Raw genomic sequence first — 26,086 nt, forward strand, 5'->3', positions numbered from 1 at the left:
CTTTCTGGCAGAGTGATAAGGGGCCATAACTAGATTATCCATTGATAACTGAAGCTGCGTTGCGAGGAGATGAGTTTCATGAAAATCTGGCTAAAGAACATGCGAGTCTGCATTCTTCCATCCGAAGACAACAACAATATCACAAGGCACATTTTGAAAATATACAAATTCTCCCTTTATTATTGTTGTTCACAGAAAGAAACGGGGTTCAGTCAAGGTATTTCAGCAGATTTTTCTATCAGTAATATTACAACATATTTTCTCATCTGTGAATCCACATATAAATTCAGGCAGTAATAAGTAAAGCAAGGTCAAGGTCTTTCTCAGAAAGAACAAACAAATATTTCATAAAATTAAACATTAAATACAACAGGAGAGCAAACTACTAGAAACAAATAAAATCAGTTTATAAAAGGAACTGAGCATATAATCATACTCTTTAAACATTATTATTCTTCTGAGCTTCCACAGGCAGAGTATCCTTTTCAATCTGTCGGGGAAAAGGGATTGTACACACAAGCAGTTAGCCACCACAGTAATGAAAGTCATAGCAGCCAGGACACAGGCACATCATGGGCGCTGTTCTGAGTTGAGTGGATGGGTCATCTGGGGTTCTTACCAAGCAGTCTGCAGGGCTTGAGACGCGCTCTCTTGGATGGGGCTCTAGACGGTTCTCCTTCCGAATGGGCCTGGGCCCGTTTCACAGCAGAACTAAGCGGTGCACGGACAGGAGTGCTCGCTGTGTACACAGAGAACCACATGTTTTTACACAAGTACATTCTCATCAGAAGTATGAAGAGTACAAACCCCCTACACAGCATGCATTGTGTGTGTGTGTGTGTGTGTGTGTGTGTGTGTGTGCGCGCATTTATGCTTAGAGAGGGTTGTTGCCATTAGATTTTCATTGCAAGCATGTTTTTTTAAAAAAAGGGCTTGGGCCATTGCCAAATATCACCATTTAGTTTAAATATCATTATCATTCCTCAAGAACAGTATCAGTAACAGTATGCTATTAACGTCATGTTGTAATGACAGCCATCGAGAGATTCCCCACTACTGAAACCGTCCCTGCCCAAAACAGACTGAATGTCAGTCTGACACGATCACAGATTCCAGAGCATGTGAGAGCATACCAAGTTTCTTTTCGATGTCCTGGAGCTCTTTCCTCTGCTCCCTGAGCTCGCGCTCCTTCTGCCGCATCTCCGGGCTCTGCAGGTACTCCACTTGGGCGGCATAGTCCGCCTGCACTGCCTGGCACTTCTCCAGCGTGCCGCGATACTGCTGCAGCAGCTCTGCAAACACAAACAATATAAACATGCATTCATTCATTTCATTTCACCATGACATGCAAACTGATACAGCTCACCATATGGTCTGCACATGCACAAATAAATATAAACTGTGACAAGGAAGTGTAGCTGCCGTTAAGTCTAATTTACAACGTGTTTCTGGAGGATCTGGGTCCTTTCTTGTTCGAGACAAGCCTCCTCTCCCACAGCACTCACCCACGTGGCGGCAGGCCGTGTCGTACTCTTTGGGGAGGGGGGCTCCAAACACATGACCCCTCAGCTTCTCTATGGGGGGAGCTTTGTTCTGCAGACCGCCAAACTTCCCGTTGCTGCGGATGCGGTCCCCTTGCCGTGTCAACAGGGTGGGACACTGACTTTTGCTCTGCACCACCTGACCGTCGAAGGGACAACACAGAAAAATTTATCCCGCGGGAGGTGGAACCCATACACTGGCGTCATCATGCTACAACAATCTCCGTTTTCAATTCTAAATTAAGCAAAGATAAGCTTCAATGTAATAGATGAGTTTTGAATGAAATTCTATTCGGATCTGAACTGGGACCCAAACAATTAAAAAAAAAAACTTGCCACTGGCCATTGCAAGTCCCTCAGTATAAACTAGTTATAATTCCTAAGAGTACACGTCTTCCCTTTGTATTACTCTGGTAAATTATACATTTTTGGAAAACTGCTTTCAGTGTGCAAAAATAAATGTTATTTAACTGCAAATATGTAGATGTTGGCTTGTATCATTCCTCTTGGTGCTTTTATAGCAAGAGATTTATCAACAACTAAATCCCGAAAGCCATTATTTTGAGGAGAGGGATATTTTGCAGGTGAATGCACACCTAGGGGCCTGTTTATTGATATACAAACTCACAGTGATAGAACACAGAATCTATCCATACACACAGGACCAATAAGCGATCGGTTTACACTCGTGAAAACGTGAGATCTATTTCTGGGGCCCTAGTAATGGAAATTCTCTCTCTCACACACACACACACACACACAACAAACACGCACACACAGAGAGACTAGCATTTTCTAAACACACACACACTCACCCCCTTCCGATAGTGGTTGGCAGAGTCAAGGTCATCAATAAGAATTGTGTCCCCCAGCAGGCTTCCAAAGACTGGATTCACAGTAGGGGAACACACAGACACACACACAGAGTACATTAAAAAAAACACTTGAATCACTTTTGACAAGAGCCTGATAGATGGAAGGCTAGTCAGAATGGTCATGCTTAGTGGTGCCAGCTGTGTATTTGAGAGCCATGAGCTCATTCTGAGAAAGAGGAAAGAAATAATGAGAATGTCCCACAGCAGCACGAGGAGGGACTACTGGCTTTCAGTACATTTGATGTATGTGAGTGTCATTCTTGCATGCATGAATATGAGCAGCTAAAGCTGCTCGTTAGTGCTGTGAATGGCTGGATGTGGGCCAGATTTGGATGCAGTAGCTGGGACCCCCTTTAGTAAGGCAGCCCCTAATCACCAACCCCCATCCTGTGCCCACTTCCCCCCCACCGCCAGCCCCTTACTCACTGGGGGTCCCATCTGGAAGTGCTTACAGAGCAACAGTGATCAGAGCAGAGCAGAGCAGGAGGGGGGGGGGGAAGACGGGTAGAGGGAGGAAAATAGAGGGATATATGACTCAGAAACAGAGCGAGTCCAACACATACACACCCATGACTCACTTACCTAACAACCACACAAACACAGCCTCTCGCACACACACACGGACATGGACACACACACACACACACACACACACTACAACACTATGCAGATGAGGCCAGACTGACTTAGTGTCAGTTTTACAAGTTTCTTTGTGAGATCATTTCCATGCAAGGTCAAATTGTTTCACACACACTTGCTGACCATGCGCTGCCAGGGAAAAATGGTCATGCACTGCTACGTGTATTAGTGTGTGGAGTATACTATGTCTACTGTCCAAAGTTAGTGTTATTTACACTTTTCCAGGGTGTCAATAGGCTACACACAACACTGGCATCCACTCATCCTTACCCATCTGGCATTTATCGGCGTACTGCGGGAAGATGAGCAAGTCTCGGGCGAAAACAGGATTTCCCACTGGAGAGAAAGTATTCATGCCATTTCTGATGTGGGGCAACGGCCTGGGGGACAACAATACCAGAAAGTGACACATTATGACAAAATAACATCTGCAAACAATCCAATGGACGCCAGCTGAACATGGGATTCAGAATTAATGAAAAGATAAAAGGTTCATGTGCTTTCAGCAGCTTATAAAAACATCAGCTCATAATGCTTGAATAAATCATAACTGGAAAATATTTGTGTACTTCACACAGCAAGCATGCAAACTATTGTGTGTCCAAACAATGTGTCCAACTATTACAGTTAAAATAATGTGTGTCCAACAAAGTCTGTCCAATGTGCGTGTTGGTGTACCTAGCAGAACATTTCCAGAACACTGTCTCCAGAGGCATGACCTGCTGTCGACCATGTGTGTCATCATAGATCTTTCGCGCTGCTGCTGTCGTCACAGTGACCACACAGTCCATGTCACCCAGGAGGTGCCAGGAGATGACCTTGGCAGCCTCATCCTCCTCCACTTTGGCCAGGTGGGCTACCTGCGAAGAGGAACAGAGGTTGGACCATGGCTAAAATACTGTCATTTATCCCATCTTATCCCAGCTTCACTTTCAAATAACTTGATGTCCAGAACATATTATCAAAGTCCTTTTAGGCAAGTCCCTCCACTCGGTGGCCATATTGCAACACACTTTGGGCACTTATCGGGCATCTATTTTGGGCAGAACTATGTGTGTGCAAGGTTTCACAACACCAACCTTGCTACAGCAGCGAGATCACAAGACATGATTTGCACGATGTATTCACATGTCGGAAAGGAGTGGGATGTGTGTAGACAACTGCCATACTGGCGTTACAAACTAACCCCAATCATTTCTATGGAGAATTTTTGGAGTGCTGTGTCTCCTCATCAGAACGTCTCTGATATTATGCCCTCTGCTACAGTAGACACAAGGTAAGAAATGACATTTTCATAAGGAGAACACCAAAGACTTTGTAAATGCAAGCCAGAGCCATTGCTGTGAGGTCTCAGTGCTCCAGTCAGGAGAAATCCTTTTGTTTGGGGGCTCAAAGTGCTGAGATGGCCATCTGCTCATGTCCAGTTCACACCTCTCTAGCCTGGGGCCGGCCACCATAAGCCTCTCATTAGAGTGTATGAGAGGAGAGAATGACAGGAAAGATGGACCAAGAGAGGGCAGAGGTGGCCTTGTCATCAATCAACCTGATCTGATTGTAGGTTCACAGCTATCAATTCCCACACACCTGTCTTCTAATATACATTGCCAGTGGACACCTATGGCAGTGAAAGTTCTCACACTCGTCCCACAGCCACACCCCATGTACCTTTCCCAGGACATCAGGGCTTGTTCTGAAGGGGTCGGGGACGCTGCATGTCCGGCGGGGTTGCCTCTTAATGTGTTCCATCTCTGCTCTCTTCTGATTGATCAGATCACCAATTGCAGAAATCTAGAAAGAGAGACGTGATTGGAAACTAAATTCAAACCTGTTTGTGAGTGTATGTTCTTTATATGTGTGTGTGTGTGTGTGTGTGTGTGTGTGTGTGTGTCCACTTACAGTGCTAAATGTGTGTGTGAGTGTGTGTGTGTGTGTGTGTGTGTGTGTGTGTGTGTGTGTGTGTGTGTGTCCACTTACAGTGCTAAATGTGCAGCCAAGGCCACTTTTTTGGATTTCAGATTTAAGCTGCTTTTCTTTGCTTTCAGCAAGTTGAACCTGACCTAAGAAACAAAGAAAATAAGCAATGCATACAGTTAAAACATCAATCTATTTAAAATGGATTGCAACAAACCTTTTACAAACATGAGGGGAGAACATTACGTACCCTTTAGTTCCGAGATGAGCTGGTTGTTGGTGTCAAACAGACTGCGGTAAACCTCAATGGAGATCGAGAGGCAATCCTTTTTCTTGGTCAGAGCTGACATCTGCCTCTGATTCTCCACATCTAGTCATCCCACCAAAAACACTCATCACTTTCAACATCATCAGCTCATGCATCACACAGTTATTAAGAATGACTGGGCAGAGTCTCTTGTGGTTCAGAAAATGGAAAAATGACTCTGCTGGTTACAATACTGTTTAGAAATTAGAAGGTAATTTAGTCTCCAATAGTCCTGTATGTGGGCGCGCTTGAGGGTAGGATGTGAATATGACTGACCGTTGTAAAATCTAAAGGGAAGCTCAAAGGGTGTCAGCTCGAGAATGTCTGCCTGGAAGATTAAAATGTACTCGGTTCCGTCACGACCTGGACTGTTCTCTGCCAGAGCCAGGTTCTACGTCAGAGGAAAATAAATATGTAACCAGACAGAAAAAGAAACACTTGCATTTACACTAACATGACGATGATACTGTAATAACAGACTGAAGGTCTCAACATTCACACTTACCTCAATGTGGGCCTCCCCGTTTGTCAGCTGATAGGTGGCAGTGGAGGCTTTGCCCTCAAACAGAGGTAGGTCTTTCTGGCTACAACCTGCTGGGTTCTTTAGTGAGACACGCACCTGTCCACTATAGTCTTCACCCGCTGGGTTATTATACTCATCCTGCCAGACCACGCACACACACACACAAACAAAAGCACACACACACACACACACACACACACACACACTTAACTCCAGATTTTGTGCAGCCTCATTTAATAAAGGTACAAAAAGCAAGGTTAAGCTGTTAGGTTTATATAACTGAGTTTTTTAACCTGTTGAGTCAAAGCATTTAGCCACGAAAGCTGCAGGGCATGTCAGTGGTAAATCTTGTAGACCTCGTTTAATAAAAGACGTAAAAATATTAACCAAGTGCTACATTAATCCGGGCGTGTGCATTTGTATGTGTTTCTGGAGCCATGGCATTCATGAGGGCTATTGGGCATGTCAGTGGTGGAGCTTACAGCAGTGACTGCAGAACCTGCAATAATTTCCTTCCCACAACCACCTCCAAGCTAAGGAAATTTGTACAGAGGTGTTCAACTAGGGGTGAGTCATGTTTTTACGTCTGTACATTATCAGAATGCTGCACTGGATGGAGTCACACTAACACGGCACACGTGCAGAGTGCACACTGCTCATTTTCCATTCTGTATTAGAGCTGATGAGATCGAAGCTCACCATGATCTTCAGCCACAGACTCTCCACTAGCGTCCGATTGGCCAGGACGTTGTTATTGGAGACCACAGGGGTGGCAGAAGGGGTTTCAGGGACCAGCTTAACAGCCTTGCTGGGAACCACGCTTATGATGTGCTGTGTGAGAAAAAGCGTGTTCTTTAGAAAACCAGGGAGTTAGTGTATGTGAATGTGTGTGTGTGTGTATGAGAGAGAAAGACCAACCTGGTTACTCCAAATTGTGTTGGTCGTGTCTACAGAGAGGACAAACTGGACAGTGTATTTCCCCACACGATCTGGAATAACCTTATCTCTGGAGAAAACAGATAAAATTCCATTTAAGTATATATACTCTTTTGATCCTGTGAGGGAAATTTGGTCTCTGCATTTATCCCAATCCGTGACGGAGCATTTTAATGGAAACACCTCAAAAACCACATAGTGACAAATGTGAATGTAAATAAATACGCCTGTAAATCAAGCTTAGTTATACCAAAACCAAAATGTGAGTTAAGCCACCCCAATCTAGCAAATCGTTTTATTCGCCTTTACACAAATTTCCAGCATTTTCACACAAATTGGATATCCAATTTGAATGGCCAGAACTCAAGGTTAAGGGTCAAAGTTGTGAGGTTGAAATTACCTGAAATAGAGGCACTCTTCCTTTTCGGTCTTCTTAGGTTTACCACACTTCAGGGTTGATGCCTTCACACAACGTACACAAACAAAGCATGTATGAACAGCTGGGTACACTCCTCCACAAAATGAATGTGAAAGCCTTTGATAGGTGGGAGGGTAGAGTTCCTACTAGTCCTCCCGGCCAACTCTAGCTCTTGTTTACCTCAGGTGGAGGTCGCTGACCAGTGGCTTGACCCTTCCACAGCAGCATTGACACACCGGCTGGGTTTATGTTCCTCACCGCTCCTCCATCTTCAGATACGACTGTCACTGTAAACACTAGACACACACACACATCGGTGAGAATGGTCTCTGTAAACACTAAACACACACATACATACATATCGGTGAGAAAGGTCTCTGTAAACACTAAACACACACACACACACACACACACACACATATTGTTGAGAATGGTCTCCTATGAACAATGACATCAGTCAAATGGACCAATTTAGCCTAAAGGGTCTTCCTTTTGTTGTCAATGTGAAACCTCCACAGTTTATACCGAGAGACTTACTGTTAGAACAACTATTGTAATATTTCTATACGTCAATAGACAAATATAATAAAGCCTATAGGAGAGCATGAGTCACATGGGAATAGCATTCTCCAAACACACACACACACACACACACCTGGAAAAGTCCCGCCCGCATAAAACAATGCACTGGTGTCATAGTCCACCGTTAGATTAACTGGTTTGCAGGGATCTGGCATCACATTCAGCAGCAACACTGGACTTGATATAGGGCTGGTGCTCATTTTGCCTCTGAACTCCATCTGATACTCCCCCCTGGCAAAGAGACAGGAAGACAGACAGACAGCGTGAGGGACTAGACACATTTTAATTAATCATTCAAAATCCCATTATGGGCTGCTTTGCGTCTTACTCACTTTGGTGCTGTGACCTGTGTCAGTGTGAAGCTGGCCTTCCCCTCTGAGTCTACAGGTTGCGACATCACCGATGCCTTAACCTACATCACACACGCAGAAACGCAAACACAAACGTTTTACAAACACATCACAGAGAAATCCACAGCTCGCCATACTATAGCAGAGAGCAGAAAAGTGTCACCTTAAGTTGTGGGGACAGCCCCATGACCGTTATGACAACCCGCCGGTCAGGGGAAGGGTTGTCCCATTCATCACAAAGCTGGAGGACGAACGGTGTGTCCACACCATGACCATTCAGCACCTGAAGGGGCTACAGACAAGATGCGCACATGTTACGGTTATGGATACGCTTTTGTCTAAAGCAACATACAAATACAAAACAATATAATATTTAAATTTAACAGGGAACAAGTTAAAATGTTGGTCAGACTGTAATAAGGAGAATAGCAATAATAAACAACCATGTAATTTCAATCAATAGCCTAATGAAATAAACAATGAAAATGAGGGGGAAAAGCAATAATAAACAATAATGTATTTCAATAAGTAAGGGATAATGGACGACACGGTGGTCTGTTCACAAAAATGAATGCAGTCGAGGTTGTAAAACGGCCCCGACGCGAAGCGAAACCTCGTAAGTGCATTAATTTGTGAACAGACCCAAATAACATACGGTTAATGGTCATTCTAAATTACGTAGGACAATGGGAAATTCAACCAAGCAGTGGAATAATAATATGTATTTTAAGGTGGGGGACAGAAACATCATGGGAATGGCTGTATTTCCACAAGTGTTTTTTGTGTAATTTGTGGATAAAAATGAAAGAGACAGAGCTCGACAGAGCGCAGGAGAGAGAGCACGAGAGAGAAGGGCAGTGTGGGTCACTCACCATTTCTGGACCGTCCTGGATGGTGATTTTGGCTGGACGTCCAGCGTTGACTCGGACGCGAACAAACTCCTCGTAGTGCTGCCACGCAAAGCGCACCTCTCTCTGGCCAGGGACGCAATCTATGAAGCGCAGCCCTCGCACACACACAGACTGCGTACTGTCCTGCAGAACACAAACACACAAATGCACAATGACTGTCCGTGAAAAGATCTTACACAGATTTAAATGTGAAAGAAAACAGACAGAAGGGACAGTATACTTGTAATACCTGCCACTTAATGACAATGGAGGATTTGTCCAGTCCATCAGCAGACACACTGATAGTTTTGACCGATTCTGCAGTCAAAGCATCGGTCTTATTGCCATACTGATCCGTGAGCTCTATATCTATGAGCAGAGACAAGCAATATTGATAGAATTACATTATAACAAAGGAAGAAATATGATCATGTGATCATGTGTTGAGTTCAGACAAAAATACAAGCCAGTTGGAGGGCTTCATCTTCTTAAAATGATTTGAGAAGACATTTAAGGTTCACTCACTAATGTCTCCCGCCAGCACCTCTCCCAGTCTGACGGATGTCTCTCTCAGTGTCACCTTCAGGCAATCTGGCTCATCTGGGCGAGGCCTGCATACGAGTACACAACACACAGAAGCAAATGAAAGAAAGAAAAGAAAATGAAAGAATGACTTGAATGCAAGTGTCGCCAGTGATATTTGGACAGTGTACCATTGGCAAAAGGACAATGGTTTTCAAGCAGAAATTACACGTTGATACAATGTGGATACAACCTAGCAATTCTATAACAACAGAATTCCAAATATTACCACACAGAATGTCCAGTATTAACACCAAATAGTTATGTGTGAACCCCATTAAGAGGACAGGCCATTTACACGATGATGAAGGAGGTCTCCACTGAGGGCTGGCCCTGGAACGCCACCTGGTAGAACTGCTCACCCTGGGCCAGAGTGGGCACACACACAGAGGGCAGACGTCCCATCGCCACATCGCCACTCTTCATGTTGGCACTCCAGTTCACCTAGGAGGAAACGTGGAAAACACACGTCAGCCACCAGCCGCCAACAACACGAATTGAGATGAGCTTAACATTCCCAGCAAATGTTTGAACTTGCAAATAGAGAATAGAACAGAAAACACACACTAATTTTACTCAGTGATAACATGTGGGTAGAGCTCAAGGCCACATCGCTTGCTTCCACAAACTCAAAGAGACTAGTCTCACTGTAAATGCCATGACATGGCTCCCGCGTTTGTGCCTCGTGCACGCAGTGAGTGACGAGAATTGCATCATGAACGTGCATGTGGGGGGTTTCGTTTTGTGTGCTTCCCAACAATTGGGACTGCACACGTCTTTGACGGGCGCAATTGTTAAATGTTATAAACTCTGTATATGAAGTTGTGCCTGCACAATAAAATTTCCATCATAATTATGAGACTTAGGAGAACAGTCACAACACATCCACACCACCTTCATTTTTTGAGAGAGCTCTGGGGTGATGGGAATTTCTCGCTCTCCCTCATCATACAGTTTGTAGAAGAGACTTCCCAGGGTGTCACCAGCAGTCCAGTCAATGCGCTCCAAATTCATGATGACCATAGGAGTGTCGCCCTGGGCTTCCACTCTGTACACCTCCACACGGGTCACATTGCGACTGGGGAGCACGCACAGCTTCCGCTGGACACATGCCACTCCCTGGTGATTCTACGACACACACACACACACACAAACACTTTGTGAGATCATCTGCCTGTAAACGATTTGCTGGATGCAACATTAAGCAGTACATGATTAATGAGCCCAAAAGGACTATAGACACTTACAGGGAGGTCAAACTCAGCAGTGATGACCTGTACAGCCTTGACGTTCTTCAGCTGGAGGGGTTTCCCCAGCAGCGTTCCCACCCCTGTGTTACTGCAGTCCACAGCCTCCAGTGGCACCTCGGGCACGCCAGCAAACTGCCCATGCAAACACACATGCATACAAACAATAGTACTGAACACATCAGGACAGAGGTATACACACACCTGACAGAATCCTGACTTTTAGCTTCTTCTGAACCAACCAATCACACACACACACACACACACACACACACCCTCCCTCCCTCCGACATACCCTGTCTGCATTAAGTGCTTTAGTATATGTAATCTCTGTTCGCAATGTAACATGGCAATGACTTTGGCAGTAAAGTCTTCTAACATGCCAAGTATGACAACGCTGCTCCATATGTTCCTTAAACATAACAAATGATGCAATTTCTCTAAATATAACTTTGTGAGCTGATGCAATTCTTTGGAAATATTCCCAAAATGAAATCATAACTAAAACTGAAATAGGAAAACTGAGGAAATGTAACACAATCCGTATGTTACAGGAGATGCATTCAGTGGTGTGTTATTCACCATAAATCTCAATAAGTATCTGTGCTTTTGAGAATACAGTGTTTCTCAGACATTGACTTATTTGTTGTGGCCCACCACAATACCAGCATTGACCACCACACAATGATTTTCTATGATGTACTACTTAAAAATTGGATGAAATCCTTTCATTGTAGAGCTATGTGCACTTTTGCACAGCATCTCCTTGTGTCTCTCTCCCTAAACAAACTTGCATGCATGTTTAAAGATTTGTTTGTTTGTTTGTTTAATTTAAGGCCATTTCGCATGTTTAAAGAAAACATTAAAAATCCTGCAAGGATTGTTGTTGACATAGTAGAAGATGACTGGCTAAATCGTGATTAAATCTGGTTAGCATTATAACCACATTGCACAAATTTGATCAAAACTGTGAACAACCCCTGTCACCTACCACCACAAATAGTTCCCACCATTCTGTGGGAAACACTGGAATACACATACGAGAGTATGCTCATTACTATATGGGGGGTAAGGAGTTACTGTAATTTGAAGCGTTTCTATATACTGCAATGCATGCTTACCTGGCAGCGCACAATGAGCTTGGAGTGTGTGGTGATGTTTTTAGCCTCATCCAGAACCTCCACTTTGAAGCTCACGGCTGTTCTGTTCTCCACAGTGATCAGCTCCTTCTCTGGAAGTACCCGCAGGGTGTGGGGGAGACCTGACATCCAACACACGTGATGAGTGAACAGCACATGAATGTGTACACAGATAAGTGCAATGGTGTTGAGTATGTCTGTGACTTTTGCATGTATTAACATGCATATATGTTCTCACCTGGAAGCATGCTGATCTGCACAGACTGCGAGTCATGTTTGAGGCCTTCTAATACAACCTTCAATGTGTGGACCTGCAAGCAACAAACACACTCAATTAACTAATAGTTAAATTGATTTTGGCTGGCCTGATTAATACTTTATATCAACCAATGGACAGAAGACAATATTTCTGAAGTGTTCTCTTATACTCTTGTATATATCTCCTCTCCCTGTGTGTTTGTTTGTGTGTGTGTGTGTGTGTGTTCTGTATGCAAATGTCCATAACAAAAACGTTAGAAACGTCAAATTATCTGCATGAAAAACAACGTCCCTGGTGTGTAAAAACCTTAAACCAGATGTAGGCCTGATGACAATAATGCCATTCTAACAGTGCTACAGCAGCTTCTAGTGCCATTTCACACAATATTACTTCTTTCAATCTGGCAATCAAGAGTGTACCTACTCTAGATTATCTGAATAAGCCTATACATAAATAAATGGCTTGGAAATAGCACAGTATCTAGGTGATTAAAAATGATATTCCATACATCATTGTAGACAGCCAAGAAACTGGCTACATCATCTACTATCCCTCAACCGTTCAGCTGCCCTCTGACTTAACTACATTATATTACATCATTATCATTATATTATTATAATTACCATTGTCATTTTTATCTTTTCTTGGTAAGTATATCGAAATTTCATTGACATTCTACATTAAATTAATATTCTACATACTTCCTCACCTTGGTTTTTAATGAGCCTTTGGCTCTTACACCTTTGATGGTGAAAGTTGTTCCATTGACGGCAGTGCCCTCATGAGTCACCTCCAGGGTGCTGAAAAACACACACACACACACACAAAAACAGAATTCATATAGCAGCATCCACTTACACATCTATGCACTGCCGCAAGACTGTGTGTAAGACAGACTGATAGGGGGAAGAGCAGAGACAGAAAGAGCCAGTGGGAAAGATGTAAAGGTACACACCTGCATTCCAGTTTTGTCTTTAGGTCGGATGGTGGACGAGCCGGGTGCCCAAATTCATCTTTGAGCTCTAGCGAGAGAGAGAAGGGTGCCCCCACCTGGACAGGCGAGGACACGGCAACTACTGAAAATGTCTCAGCATCACCCTCTAGAAGGAAAATGCAAAAAATCTGATCAAACAGATGTGAACCACATGAAAAATATTCATGTCAACAACTAACACAGACCGGACCACTAAAAATAGTCACGCTTGTGTTATTCTCAGTTTAATATGAAGTTTGAAGCTTATTCATGAACCCCTTGAGATGGGCCATCTCATTTCCGAGGAGGTAAAGACTGTCCCAACAACTGTCTACTCTAGGTCATAAAGTACCTGTTAAGGTGAAGTTGAGAGTGTAGTGAGGCAGTTGCTTCCCAGCCCACTCACTTGAGTTGTTCTCATTAAGTATCGTCTGCAGATAGAGTGTGTATTTCCCCAGCTTGTTCAGATTTTCTAAAAAAACAAACAACAAACAACATCATGAAGCAATTTGCTTAATATATAAAATATGTACTTTATGAACTTTTTTTTATTGCACTGAAAACAATGTATTTACCCATCTTTTTAAACCAGTAGTCCCATTTGGCTGAGTACACCCCAATGTGAGAATTTGTTTGGATCTCTCCTCTGGGTGCTGAGAAGAGAAAAAAAGATGTTCACACAAAAAACAGACAAACAGCATCACACAATCATCCCAGACATGCTTAATCATGGCCTCAGTACCTAACACTACAATGTCAACAGATGATTCAAGTGTAGCTCTACATTGACTCACAGTGCCAAATGACTTTGAGTTCCATGAGAAATTTCCGTCCTGCAGTGTTACTGGCCACAGGTAGCTTAGAGATGGACTCTCCTTTCTTATTCAGAATCTCCACTTGGATGGGACCTGTGTCAAAACAGTAATACAATTACCGTATTGGCCCGAATATAAGACAAGGTTTTTTTTTTTTCCCCCCCCCCTCAAAATATGTCAGAAAAAGTGGGGTCATCTTATATAAAAAGGAAAAACCCATAGATGGCGCCATATTGATATTTTGAAGTGTTTTAAATTGAGTGAACAGCCTCCATCCTTCTTCACAACAGTGCCATGAGCCTGAATGATGGAGACCAAGAGATCATCTCGAACAAAGTGGTTCAAAAGGTCAAGTTAATCAACAATTGAGAAGGAGCTATGATGGCTTTTTTCAAATCATATGGTGATTAACGTGATGGCAAACGCAGAAAGACCGTCTTAAAAATGCAGTCATCAGCAAAGTCTGTGGTCCTAAAAGCGTCTGTTTCCAACAGATTGACAGGAGATAGAGTGAATATGTGACAGATATATGTATTGGTGGAATGCCCATTACCAGAGCTGTCATACAGCTGAAGGCTTTGGAGAACGCTAAAGAGCTAAACAAACCCATCAACTTCAAAACTAGCCTTAATGATACGGCACAATGGACTTTCATTGCGTCGCAAAAGTCCTGCCCAGTGCTTTTCCTCAGACTTTGAGGAGAAGCTAATGTCATTTCAGTGGTTTGTGATCAACTAAGGAAAACTCACTCACACCTCCTGGATCAGATGGGCAATGCTAATCAAACACCAGTGGTTTTATGACATGCCAACATCTGTCAGTGTTGAAACTGCTTGTTTCAAGACTGTACAGTTAGACGTGTATGGTTAATGTAATTAATGAAAAGTTATTGTGGCTATGGTTCTTTTCTTTCATAATTGGTAGAAATACCAGTCTATCTTCTGCACTAAAATAACATTATGTAACTGTAAATATAAATCAGGTTTATAGGCCAAATATACTTGCATGTACAAGGAATTTGGTTTGTTTGTTTGTTTGTTTAATTTAAGGCCATTTCCGCAACTAAGGCTATTTAATGGCCAGAGCACTGTGTGTTACAGCAACTTAAATATGTTTTTTTTTAAATCTATGCTAATAAGATATTCTAAAACCTTCAAAGGTGGGACCTTCCTAAAAACATCAGCTATAGAATTTTTATGATAAAATTGTTCAAGGAATTTGGTCTCTGCATTATAAAAATACCAAGGCATTCATTAACATATTACCATATTAGCCTACAAGTTATTTATTGAAATGTGATAAATGCTTCCCAAAAGAAGAATGAAATTGATCTCAAAATTACATTTAAATTGTGTTAAACAGCCTATAAATTAATTCATCTAATGTGTTCTATAAACTCTATAAAACAAGATTTAGTCAACAAAAAGTTTTTATTTTATTTAAAAAATCTGGACTGAAAAGGGGGGTCGTCTTATATTCGGGCCGATACGCTACTAAGAGAAACAGGAGAAGAGAGAAAGAAAGAAATCAGAGACTCCAAGTAGGAGAAAGACAGCATGTGTTTGAGTTTACCCATTGGAGTGCCAGCAGGCTTGGTTGCATAGTCAGACCATGGGTTCCCTTCGGGCCAGGTGACCCTCAATTCTATGGGTAGCCTGAGCAAAACCAGAAACAGGACAATGCATACTTATCTTAACACAGTGTACATGTAGTACACAGACACAACTACTCATTTAAAATATTATATTCCTCACTTGGCTAATTCATCTTCAATGTTTCTCTTGATAGCTGCTGCAGTAGCCTGCCTGTCAATCTTGAAGATAGGAATGGTTCGAACTTCATCATACAGCTCCTTTGGTTGCTATGGAATCACAGAAGAAAAACAAAGCCACATGTGGCCAGAGGTACTCATGTAAACAGCACTAACAAACAGCAAGAGCAGTGGTTCTCAAACTGTGGGGCAGGCCCCACTAGTGGGGAATAGAGACATGACAGGTGGGGCCTATCTTTATTAATGCCTTTCTTTTTTGTCAAGGAAGATCATAGTTTCAAAACAAAATAGCCGCACACAAACATAGGAGTCATAAACAGACCGACATTAAAACATCATCAGATCCAGCGGACTTAGACGGGAAAAAGAACATGGAACCAAAATGTGAAAATAATATTTTAACGTTACCATTTTGCCGGGGTGAAGGGGGTTAAAAATTCCCCACCTCCAAAGTGGTGAATGACAGAAGTTTGAGAACCACTGCTGTAGAGTAATATTACTGAATGCCTGTGGCTCCCTTCCTCACCATGGCGATTTGGACATAGCCCCCCGTGGCAAAGACATCACCCTCATGGTCTCCATACAGCAAGAACTCCTTTATGGTGCCAAAAATCACGGGTTGAGTCTTCACAGATTTCACCTGAGGGAAAGGGTATATGATATCCAGTGAGCAAACAAGCTACCTCTTTCAAAGAGTATTAGAGAGCCTAATGAGTAATTTATGTTCAGCATTGCTTTTTAAGAAAAAACAACAGTGTTTAAGTCAGCTAGATGTAGCACTTGTCAAAGCACTTAAAATGTTTAAGGAAACATACGGCAATATTAGGGGTGTGAATCTTCACTGATCGCACAAATTCGATTAGATTACGATTACCATGTCATCAATTCAATTTGATTAAATGATGCATCACGATTAAATGATTCTCAATGCATTTTAACCTTTAAGATTTCATTATTAAATACAAGTATAAAAACACTAGATAATCAGCTGTGTCCCTTTTCGAAGAAGATTATCAAGAGTCCTATGTCTACTCTAATATTGTGTATCCTCTTGCATTACAAATAGGATATAACTTGTAATTGTTTTTACATTTAGGTGTACAATATAAATTCCCTTGTAAAACTAAATACTAAACTGAAACTCATGGGTAGCCTGTCATATGTTAAAGATATTGGGGGTGGGGTTGTGGGTTGTATTTAGCTAATATGACAAATGAAGTAGCCTAGCCTACAAAAATTAAGTCCTATCAGTTTCACTTCAGCTATATTGACTTTTGGACCGGTAGTTAAAAAAAAACAAAGTAGCCTTGGCCTACATATTTTCCGCATCAATTATTAAAATGTCTGCATCAATGCATAATCATTTTCTATTGCATTGCGATGCATCATGAAAATTATTATTTCCCCTATGAACATTTGCCCTATGCAAGATTTTCTGGATGCTTCCATTCCCTCTTTCACGGTTTTAAATATTTAAAAGCAATGCTGTCTGCTGCAAAAACTGGGTGCTATGGTACTGGTTTTAGACTACCAAATACATCCGTATGAGACTATACTTCTTACCCAGCAAGGACACCCTCCAATCCTGCAGCATTCTGAGACCAGAAGCAATAAAATAGGAAGACACAAGGAGTGATATTTGTGGGCAGCAGCACATGTAACTTTTTAGGGTCACAATGTGCTAAAATGGCAGAAAACAATGCTGCATAGAATAAATCATCCGCACAGCATGGCCCCAAACTAAAAGATTTCCCAAGAACATTTAGTCTGGGCATACTATTTCATCATCTCTGGTCTGCGACTGCTGGGATAATAGACAGTGGCCACACTACACGTGACAGTCAAGGTTAGTACACACATGGCTTGGGGAAAAGGGACAATTCTGAGAAACAGCCTCCCCAGTGAAGTGATTGTTGTGTAGTGGTGTTAATATGCTAATGTCCTCTCCTATTGAGAGTATTGCCAAGTCACTTGAGGACACAGGTGGCTCACATGTTGGCCAGCTTTGTACATCTTGCCATCCCATCTGATGGTGCTGAACTGTGCCCAGGGATACTGGAGCCTCTTGGTGCTAATGTCTGAGCGGGTGGTCACACCCTGGAAACCCATGAACTTGATCTGCTCACACACACACACAGAAATTGGTCAGTTCAGAGCATTTTCTTGAAAACTCATTAAAAAGGTATGATGAAAACTACTTCAAGGTCACTGTGTGTCTTGAATACATCATGCTGTAGACTTCTTTGGTCTAAACACAAGGACATACCTGCTTATCATACTGCTCATGGCATTCCTTCATCCAAGTAGTGAACTCCCTTTGAATCTTAACTCTCTGGTCCTGAGGAAGAGAGAAAAAGAAACACATTAAGTAGGAACAGAAACTAAAACAGAACTACAGGAAATCAGGGGTTCTAAACTTGTCCAACCAATCAAATTAGGTTTCCACTGACGTACAGTACAGTAGAAAAATGAGAGAAAAAGCCTACAAGTGCAAACGGAAATGTAGTTTGTGAAGTTATTGGAATGGAAATAAATGTAACCACCTTCAACATACTTTTGAAGACATTTTGTTTCAAGTGTGCAACACATGTACTCAATTTATTAAGGGAGTTTGTTAAGCAGTTAAGGTAGGCTCAGCAAAACGTTAGCTAAGTTACCTTTGACAAGGCTGGCAGCTAGCATTATTATCATCAAGAGGTGTGCTAACTCGTAAGACTACCTCCAGATTGTTTTGCATTGGGGTGCTACTTTAGACATGAGAACTGCTACGGTAGGCAACGGAAATTCCTTACTGCAGATTCAGAAATAGTAGATTGATGCTCCTGTCAACAGTACTGGTCTGGGTGTTCTTTTTAAAATGTAGGAATGTTTCATTCAAAGCAGTGCTTTCTGGTCTGCCTGCTTCAGTCACGATAGCCAGAGTGCACTGGGTCAAATGTCACTGTGTCACAAATGCGATTAATGAGCGAAGACAGCTGAAATCAGTCACAGCTGTGTAACCAAGTCTGTGCATATAATGTTGTGAAAACGTCCTTGAAACGGTGTGAAGTTCTGCAAGCTTGTCTTTGTTCTCCTCCTAAACAACTGCTGCTGCGTTTGTTTAGCTGCCTGCATTTGCCACGGCTTTTTAAATGGCTCTGCTGCTTCTGCATAGATCAACCTACCCTCAAAGATTCGCTCAGATTGGGTTTCTTCCAAACTTGTCAGACAAAAAGAGTAGTTTTGATTGGATCTCTTCTCCATTCGTCCCTCCCTAACATTTGTCTTATTTTTATTCGTTGACTAAAGAGTCAGTTATATTTTGTCATAGTCTTCCGTCATCATATCTGACTTTTTATTTAGTTTTCATCCGTAAAAAAGGTTCATTGACAAATATTTTTTTCGTCATAGTCTTAGTCAACACTGGCCAGTACACAATTACAGCACACCCATATTTGGCAGGGGCTAATTTCCATCCCTGGTCTGTATGTTACCTGGCCATTGATGACCCGGGTGAAGATGGTCTCCCTGTCTCGCAGCTGCAGTTCCAGGTCCATGAAGGTGAGCTTGTTGGTGCTGACAGGGAAGCAGTCATTGGTGAAGAGAACACCTGAGATCCGATTGTAGCACTCTGCTGGTACTGATCCTGCTTTCTTTGGGCATGCACACCACTCAAACCTGTGCAAAGAGGCCACACATTTATGTAAACACGCACAAACCCACAGACATGTACAGGCCTATATGAATTTCTAAAACTGATAGTTCTGGTCCTTGATTGTGATTGGCTGCAACCATTCAGATAGAGGAAATATATTTCTTGGCGGAGGAATGATTATCTATGAATGAATGGTTACATTTCTCGTTGCTGTGCCTTTATTTTATGAAATTTTGTCAGATAAGAAATCTTGTCAGACTCTGCTTGCGCGTCGTGCTTAACAACGTCTCTTAGCTGATGTAAAATCAGTGTAACCTAAAGACTCTCGGGGCTTATTGCTTAATTCTATATCAATGTTGGACTCTGCTGCCAGCTTACTCAGCTACGGTGGTGTAAGGAATCAGCCTGCCATTCCAGAAGCATTCAAAAATAGGCCTCTTGCCCCGTCCCACTGGATTAAAAACTTCACACTCATCGTCTTCTTCATCGGCCGGGCCTACAAACACACACACACAAAATGAACTGTTACAAGACTAAATGGTACTCACAAAAGAAATAATCAAGATTAACCACTAGCTCATTAAAGATGAAAGCACTCATTGGTAGCTTAGTGTCTGTTGAGCTGCCATGTCACCTGGGCTGGCGTAGGGGTCCTGGGGGTAGGTCTCCCGGTCATACAGGAATGGGTGGTACCTGATCAGTCCCTCCACAGTGGCCTCGCCGTGGGCCTGGGCGCGGAACTCAAAGGAGGCCGAGGTGGAGTTAATATAGAGCGTCTGCATGTCGTTGTCTACGTTGCGCAGGTTCACACGACGTGACTGCTTACCAGACTTCTCCACCAAAGAGATCTAAGAAGGAAGGAAACAAATAGTAAACAAGTGTGTGTGTGTGTGTGTGTGGGGGGGGGGGGGGGGGGGGATTATATGCACTTTATTGCCATTTATGCTCGCTTTGTATGCTAATGAGTGACAAGGCACACTTGCTCACAAATGGGTCTCACAAATGATAGCACATATATTGCCACTAGGTTTACATTGAACTGACGTCATCAAAAGTACATACATCTTACCTGAATGTCAACATTTGACTCTTTTTGAACATTCTTAGCGGACTGTCTCATATCATTTCCATGGATGCCATGTACATAATAATGATATATGTGGCTGTGAGAAATAAGGACAAAGATATCAGTTTAACAGAAAAGAGAAGAATTCTTCAAAAGAAGATGACAATGACTGAGGATTCACTCGAGTCTGATCAACTGTACAAAGTAGTCAAAGTGCACTGTGCATGTGTGTATGACCACATGTGTGTCTGCGACTCACGCCAACTCTCTGGTCCACAAATCAAAATGTTGCTTGAGGTAGGTGATGTGTTCTGACTGGATACCAGTGATGACCACTGCAGTGAAACTCTCCTTGCCTTCCTCCTCAGCAATAAGGGCCTGCAGAAAGAGCTCCTCCTCCACCACAATATGGGCACAGTCACCAGGCTGAGAGGGGCACAAAGACAACCAGCTGTATGAGAGGACTTTGCAAAGAAACAACAACAACAACTACAACTACTACTCTGTTGAAAATACATTGCAACATTCTCAACGGTTTGTTATTTTGTGTAAACCCTGTCAGATGGTCTGAAATACTTTACTGACTGATACAATAAATGATACTAGGGTTATCTATTGTGGCTGCCCTTGTCCTCTTTTGTTTTGGAATCTCTGAGGTACCTCACCTCTGCAAAATAAAATGAGTCGTTTCTTACCTTAAATAAAATTCCTAATATCTTTAATTTTGGCAATTAGCCTGGTAATTTTATTCAGACACACCTTCCTGTTCCTGATGACTCCACAGTAAATGTCCTCCTTGTTTTTTTCCTTCCGCTCAAAGTCCTCTTTGGACATGACAAACTCATGCACATCAGGGGAGGCTGCTGGCTTGGTGATTATCTGAAAGTTTGGTTAAGCATAAAATCTCAATATTACAAGATTGAAAATAAATAAATAAATAAATAAAAAACACCTCATAAAACACATATCTTGAGTAGATCACAAATGTACAGTGTCATATGCATAAACATCTAAATATTGAAGAATAACTGTGAATGAAAATATCATCTTGGATTTCTATGGAGCACAGGTTTGTACATTGTTTTTCTTTTAAAATGTGCTCAGTCACTGATGACAACTCACCCGTGCAGACTGCCCTATGTAGAACACCGCTTGCTTCCCTCCAACACCAAAGAACGAGATGTCACTGTTGAGACTCCGAGGGACCGGAGCAGGTCGCACATACCCAGAGTGATCACTAGTTTCAGACACACAAACACACACAATAGATACACTTACATCTCTCACTCTCTCTCACACACACACACACACACACACACACACACACACACACACACACACAGACACACACTTCAAGCAGTTGCCTCTGCAGGACCTGGTGTGCTAGTGTTACCTGTGGATGGTGCTGTTGTCCCGGTTGAACTTGGACAGTCTGTACACAGCCCAGTTATTCAGCTGCTTCGAGGTCATCCCACAGCCATTATCCAGTACCACCGCTGCATGTTTACCCTGACTTTCATCAAACAACTGATGAAAAACAACAGAGAAAAACATAAGAAGAGGAATGACAACACTAGACATCGACATTAAAGTACACCAAATATTGGTATTACAATTGTCCACTAAATGTTGGAATTTTAATGGAATTCTAACACTGACATACCAGCCGAATTTCAATAGTCCGGAGTCCTTCTTTGCTGGCTGTGGCTGAGAGGGAATTGTCAACAAGCTCTGCAAAAGCGTAGGCTACAAAGAAAAAGAGCCCCCAAAAGGCCATTACAATGATATCTGCCTACTTCTTTCAATCAACCACTGAATGAGATAAGCAGAGGGTCATCTCGGGTTCAGAAAGTCCTGCCAAGTATATGATCCAACCATTTAGTAAACCAGCTCATCCTAATTAGCAGCCAGGTAGATCAGATAATTAGTGGCATCACCCGTGTTAAGTGCACAGGTAGAAAGAATAGAAGGCAGGACTTTTACTTTCTGGAACAGGGATGTCTGCCTCTGGAGATGAGTACAACCATTACAGTTTATAACCAGTGGAAGTTGTGGATTCTTACGCAGTGACTTTTGTCCCTCGCTGGCGTAATACTCGTACATGCCACTCTGCACCAGCGTGTAGTAGTGGGGTACATATTTAATATGCTCTTGGGTTGCTGCTGGCAACTCCTGGTCTGCAGAGCGCAGAAGCTGAAGTGTGATTCCATCTTCAAGCTCATCTGAAACAACATATTTTATATCACTGTACAGACTAAAAGTCATTAATATCACATTTGAAACAATATCACATCAATTAACATTAACTGTATTAATAATTCATTAATAAGTAATACTCATACTATTTCTTATTACCAACGAGACCCTAAGTAGTCTGGTTTCAAGAGGGGCCATTCTACCGAAACTGCTCTTTTATCGGTGACTGAAGCTTTGACAGTAGCTAAAGCCTCTGCTCCATCAGTTTAATTTTCATTTTACTTGCAGCCTTTGACACAGTGAACCATAACAAAAGTGTCTGACTAGCGTCTTAAACTATAAACATTAACTATAAAACATGATGAACTACAGTACCAAATGAAAGTCATCTGCAAATCAATCAGCAATATAGATACAAAACTTTAAGTAAGTACATAGCCAAAAACTCACCAAATACGTTGTCATCAATAACTCGCCTGTCAGTTGTCGTCAACACAAAGGTTTCCTTGTCAGATATAGAAAACGCCTAAAAGACAGTTGTTAGAATTAGAGCACAATACACTTTTTTGGTGGACCTAAGTAAACAACCCATTTATGTACAAGGCTACATGATTTCCACTACTAAGTCCTGGGAACTGATCAACTAGGATGTTTATTAAGTACTAACATGAAGTGTATTTCAGACATTTTTAACTAGTTTACTAATACTCTGTGCAGTTTGAAAACATGAAATATTGTCACCACTCTCCCTGGCATTCATTACTGGAGATCATAATTGACTGATCATAATTTGTTCATGCTCCGCGCACCTGACTGCCTGGACATCATTAATGAAAAGTAGTTTACCTTGAAAAGTAGTTAACCTTATACTGACTGAAATAGATGTGTGTTTAGGGCTGGACTAGAATTAAGAGCTGCTAACTTCTGGGTTTCAAGGAGGGAATTCTCTCTAAAATGCTTTGTGAATCACTCATTTCTCAAATTCATCCTCATTCCCCAATAAACATGAAGTAAAGACATTAAAGAAAGTAAAACCAGAGACTTTCTAATGAGGTCAAAGAATCTCCCATAGAAATGTATGGGGTTAGTTCTTAACGCAAACATGGCAGTCATCTACACATATTTTGCCCCTTCCACCGTCAAAAGTTGACATGTGAATACATCGTGCCAATCATGTGGTATGTTGTGAATACAATCTGGTTTCCGAAAGTAACACAGCACTGAGACAGCACTGCTGAAGGTCCATTTTAAGAACATCTGATGATGGCATGCTCTGTCCTAGTATTTTTGGATCTTAGTGCAGCCTTTGACACAATTGATCACAACATAACGTATAAAGTATAGCATAAAGTATTTATAAACTGACACTTTGTTTGTGAGTATCTAGAATGGTTTTAATCTTATCTGTCAAATAAGGCACTTAGTCTCTTTGTAAACAATTACACATTTCCATATCCCCATTTTTGTCAATGCATGTTTAAATCACATGTTTATGGATGTACCGCCCACTGTCCCATGCTACTTGCCAATTGTTCCATGGGTTAGGGTTAGAGTAAGGGGTTAAGATTGGAATTTAAGGGGTTAAGATCAATCAATTCCCGGCTTCCACCCGTGTGCCGTTGAGCAAGGCACTCAACCCCAAGTTGCTCCAGGGACAATGTGATCCCTTGTAATATAGCTGACATGTGTAAGTCACTTTGGTCAAGAAGTGTCTGCTAAATGTAATGTAATGTAATGTAAAATGGTATGTGGGGTAGCTAGTAGGCAATTGGAATTCTATGTGAAAGTAGCTCAGTGTATAGGCATTTAGTGTACAACGTGGCAGTGTTGTACCATAGATTAATAAATTGAATCAAAATCATTATTTTGCCTCAGGGCCAAGAATAAAAACCCATATGTATACAATGTAAAGTAAGTGTATTTATTGTATGAATGAAATATGGTACATCATTCACACTTTATAGGGAACTGAGCTATTCCCACGTTGATTTTCGTGTTCCTGCTATCTACCCCACATACCCTTTTAGTATGGTTGTTTTATCCTTAATCCTGTGAAAATGACCGAATAACACTGGTTTAATCCTTAAAGTTTTCAAGCCCATTATATGTGGAGAGTTCAAATAGGTACAACATTAATAAAATATAGTAAGTTTATGTAAAATAAAATGATTGATACCAAATCCGTCTAAAAACGTTTATACTAACCTTAGTGTCACTCACACTTTGCAATTATTATTATTTATTTATTTTTCAAATCTAGGGCCATGTAGAAAATCAATCAGAATGCTGTACAAACTTTTAATGGCTCATAGTGAGAACATGTTTGTCTTCCACCGTTTGGACTGGCTAGACAGTGTGGTTTTCAGGCTGTAAAACTGAAGTGCTAAAAATAAGACAGGATTTGAACAGAAATATTTTACTGGCCTTGGTTTTGAGACCCATTCTTGATATATACAAGGTTTGAACAAAAATTGAGACGTTATCCGATTTGACACGGAATGACCCCATACCACATGAGGTTACTTTCTATCTAACCTAACGTTAGCCTAATTAACGTTTGCAATGTCCCTCCGATCCCACTATATTGTAACTACTTGGTAACAATGGTCTACTAAACAGTCGTTCAGTCAAATAGTTTACTTTGTTGTTATTGTTATCTATTGCTACAAATTACATGTTCAGACATATAATGGCATGTTTAACTAGATAGCTAGCTGGCTAACGAGCTAACCTAACGTTAACGTTACCTTTGATACATCCTGAAGGAACCCTTCCAATTTTTTGCCTGTGGCCTCCACGACTTGCTCGGTGACTTGTTTACTCTCAGGACGGCAGTCAAAAACTCTCATTCCTCTCTGAGAACTCGCTAACGTTAATATTTCAGAAGAATTGTTTGGCTGAAATAATTTCAGACCCGCCGTTTTGGTTTGAGACTGCATCTCCGCCATGATTCCTCCGTCTTTCTGCTACGCAACTGGCTGGTGCTGAGGGGTATCGTGAACGATTACTAAGTTAGCTCGCGATAGCTAGTTCTAGTCATTACTTTCTCAGCTATCTTCTAGGTAACGTTCGTGCAGTCAGATAATTTCTACTAGGCCTGACGTAAACCGGCAACAGTTAAGGGAAAAAAACCCTCTACAGTACTCAACCGTACATTCGTAGACAAGTTAACTACCAGCCATGACAGCCACCGATCTGCAAGCGCTCTTAGCCTAACGTTAACATTAGATGTTTGTTGTTCAAACATAAGTTATATTAGCAATGTAGACATTTTTCCGTTTTCAACTGCTACAAGGCAACCGTAGGCACTTGTGCATATAATTCAAACGTATGGGAAAAGTCTATCAAGTTTGGTTAACTCAATAACTTATCTATTTGCAAGATTTCGACATTTTCCCCCAGACCAGACCACGCGCGGATGTTTATCATGCA

At 41.8% G+C, this 26,086-nt stretch overlaps 1 protein-coding gene across 1 annotated transcript; it reads right to left on the reverse strand.

The window, feature by feature from the left end:
• Positions 1-151: 151 nt before the first annotated feature.
• Positions 152-26,052, reverse strand: smchd1 (structural maintenance of chromosomes flexible hinge domain containing 1). Its single transcript, XM_042068503.1, has 49 exons — positions 25,402-26,052; positions 23,105-23,180; positions 22,522-22,680; positions 22,122-22,204; positions 21,852-21,985; positions 21,581-21,695; positions 21,218-21,337; positions 20,718-20,884; positions 20,462-20,555; positions 20,027-20,240; positions 19,771-19,888; positions 19,232-19,415; positions 18,025-18,096; positions 17,751-17,876; positions 16,285-16,398; positions 15,742-15,848; positions 15,560-15,642; positions 13,967-14,080; positions 13,748-13,825; positions 13,525-13,644; positions 13,155-13,299; positions 12,909-12,999; positions 12,179-12,251; positions 11,923-12,062; positions 10,802-10,936; positions 10,449-10,682; positions 9,853-9,998; positions 9,498-9,583; positions 9,223-9,341; positions 8,955-9,116; positions 8,246-8,374; positions 8,065-8,144; positions 7,806-7,963; positions 7,331-7,446; positions 7,133-7,194; positions 6,715-6,802; positions 6,496-6,627; positions 5,779-5,934; positions 5,550-5,664; positions 5,217-5,336; positions 5,030-5,112; positions 4,721-4,843; positions 3,734-3,915; positions 3,326-3,435; positions 2,357-2,427; positions 1,506-1,680; positions 1,134-1,292; positions 620-739; positions 152-490 (listed from the first exon to the last, which is right to left on the reverse strand). Exons 1-49 carry the CDS (start codon positions 25,600-25,602, stop codon positions 486-488), a joined length of 5,994 nt encoding a protein of 1,997 aa, XP_041924437.1. The 5' UTR covers positions 25,603-26,052; the 3' UTR covers positions 152-485.
• Between the last annotated feature and the right edge of the window lie 34 nt (positions 26,053-26,086).

Source organism: Alosa sapidissima, chromosome 17 (genome assembly GCF_018492685.1).
Source record: "Alosa sapidissima isolate fAloSap1 chromosome 17, fAloSap1.pri, whole genome shotgun sequence".
Classification (NCBI taxonomy): domain Eukaryota; kingdom Metazoa; phylum Chordata; class Actinopteri; order Clupeiformes; family Clupeidae; genus Alosa; species Alosa sapidissima.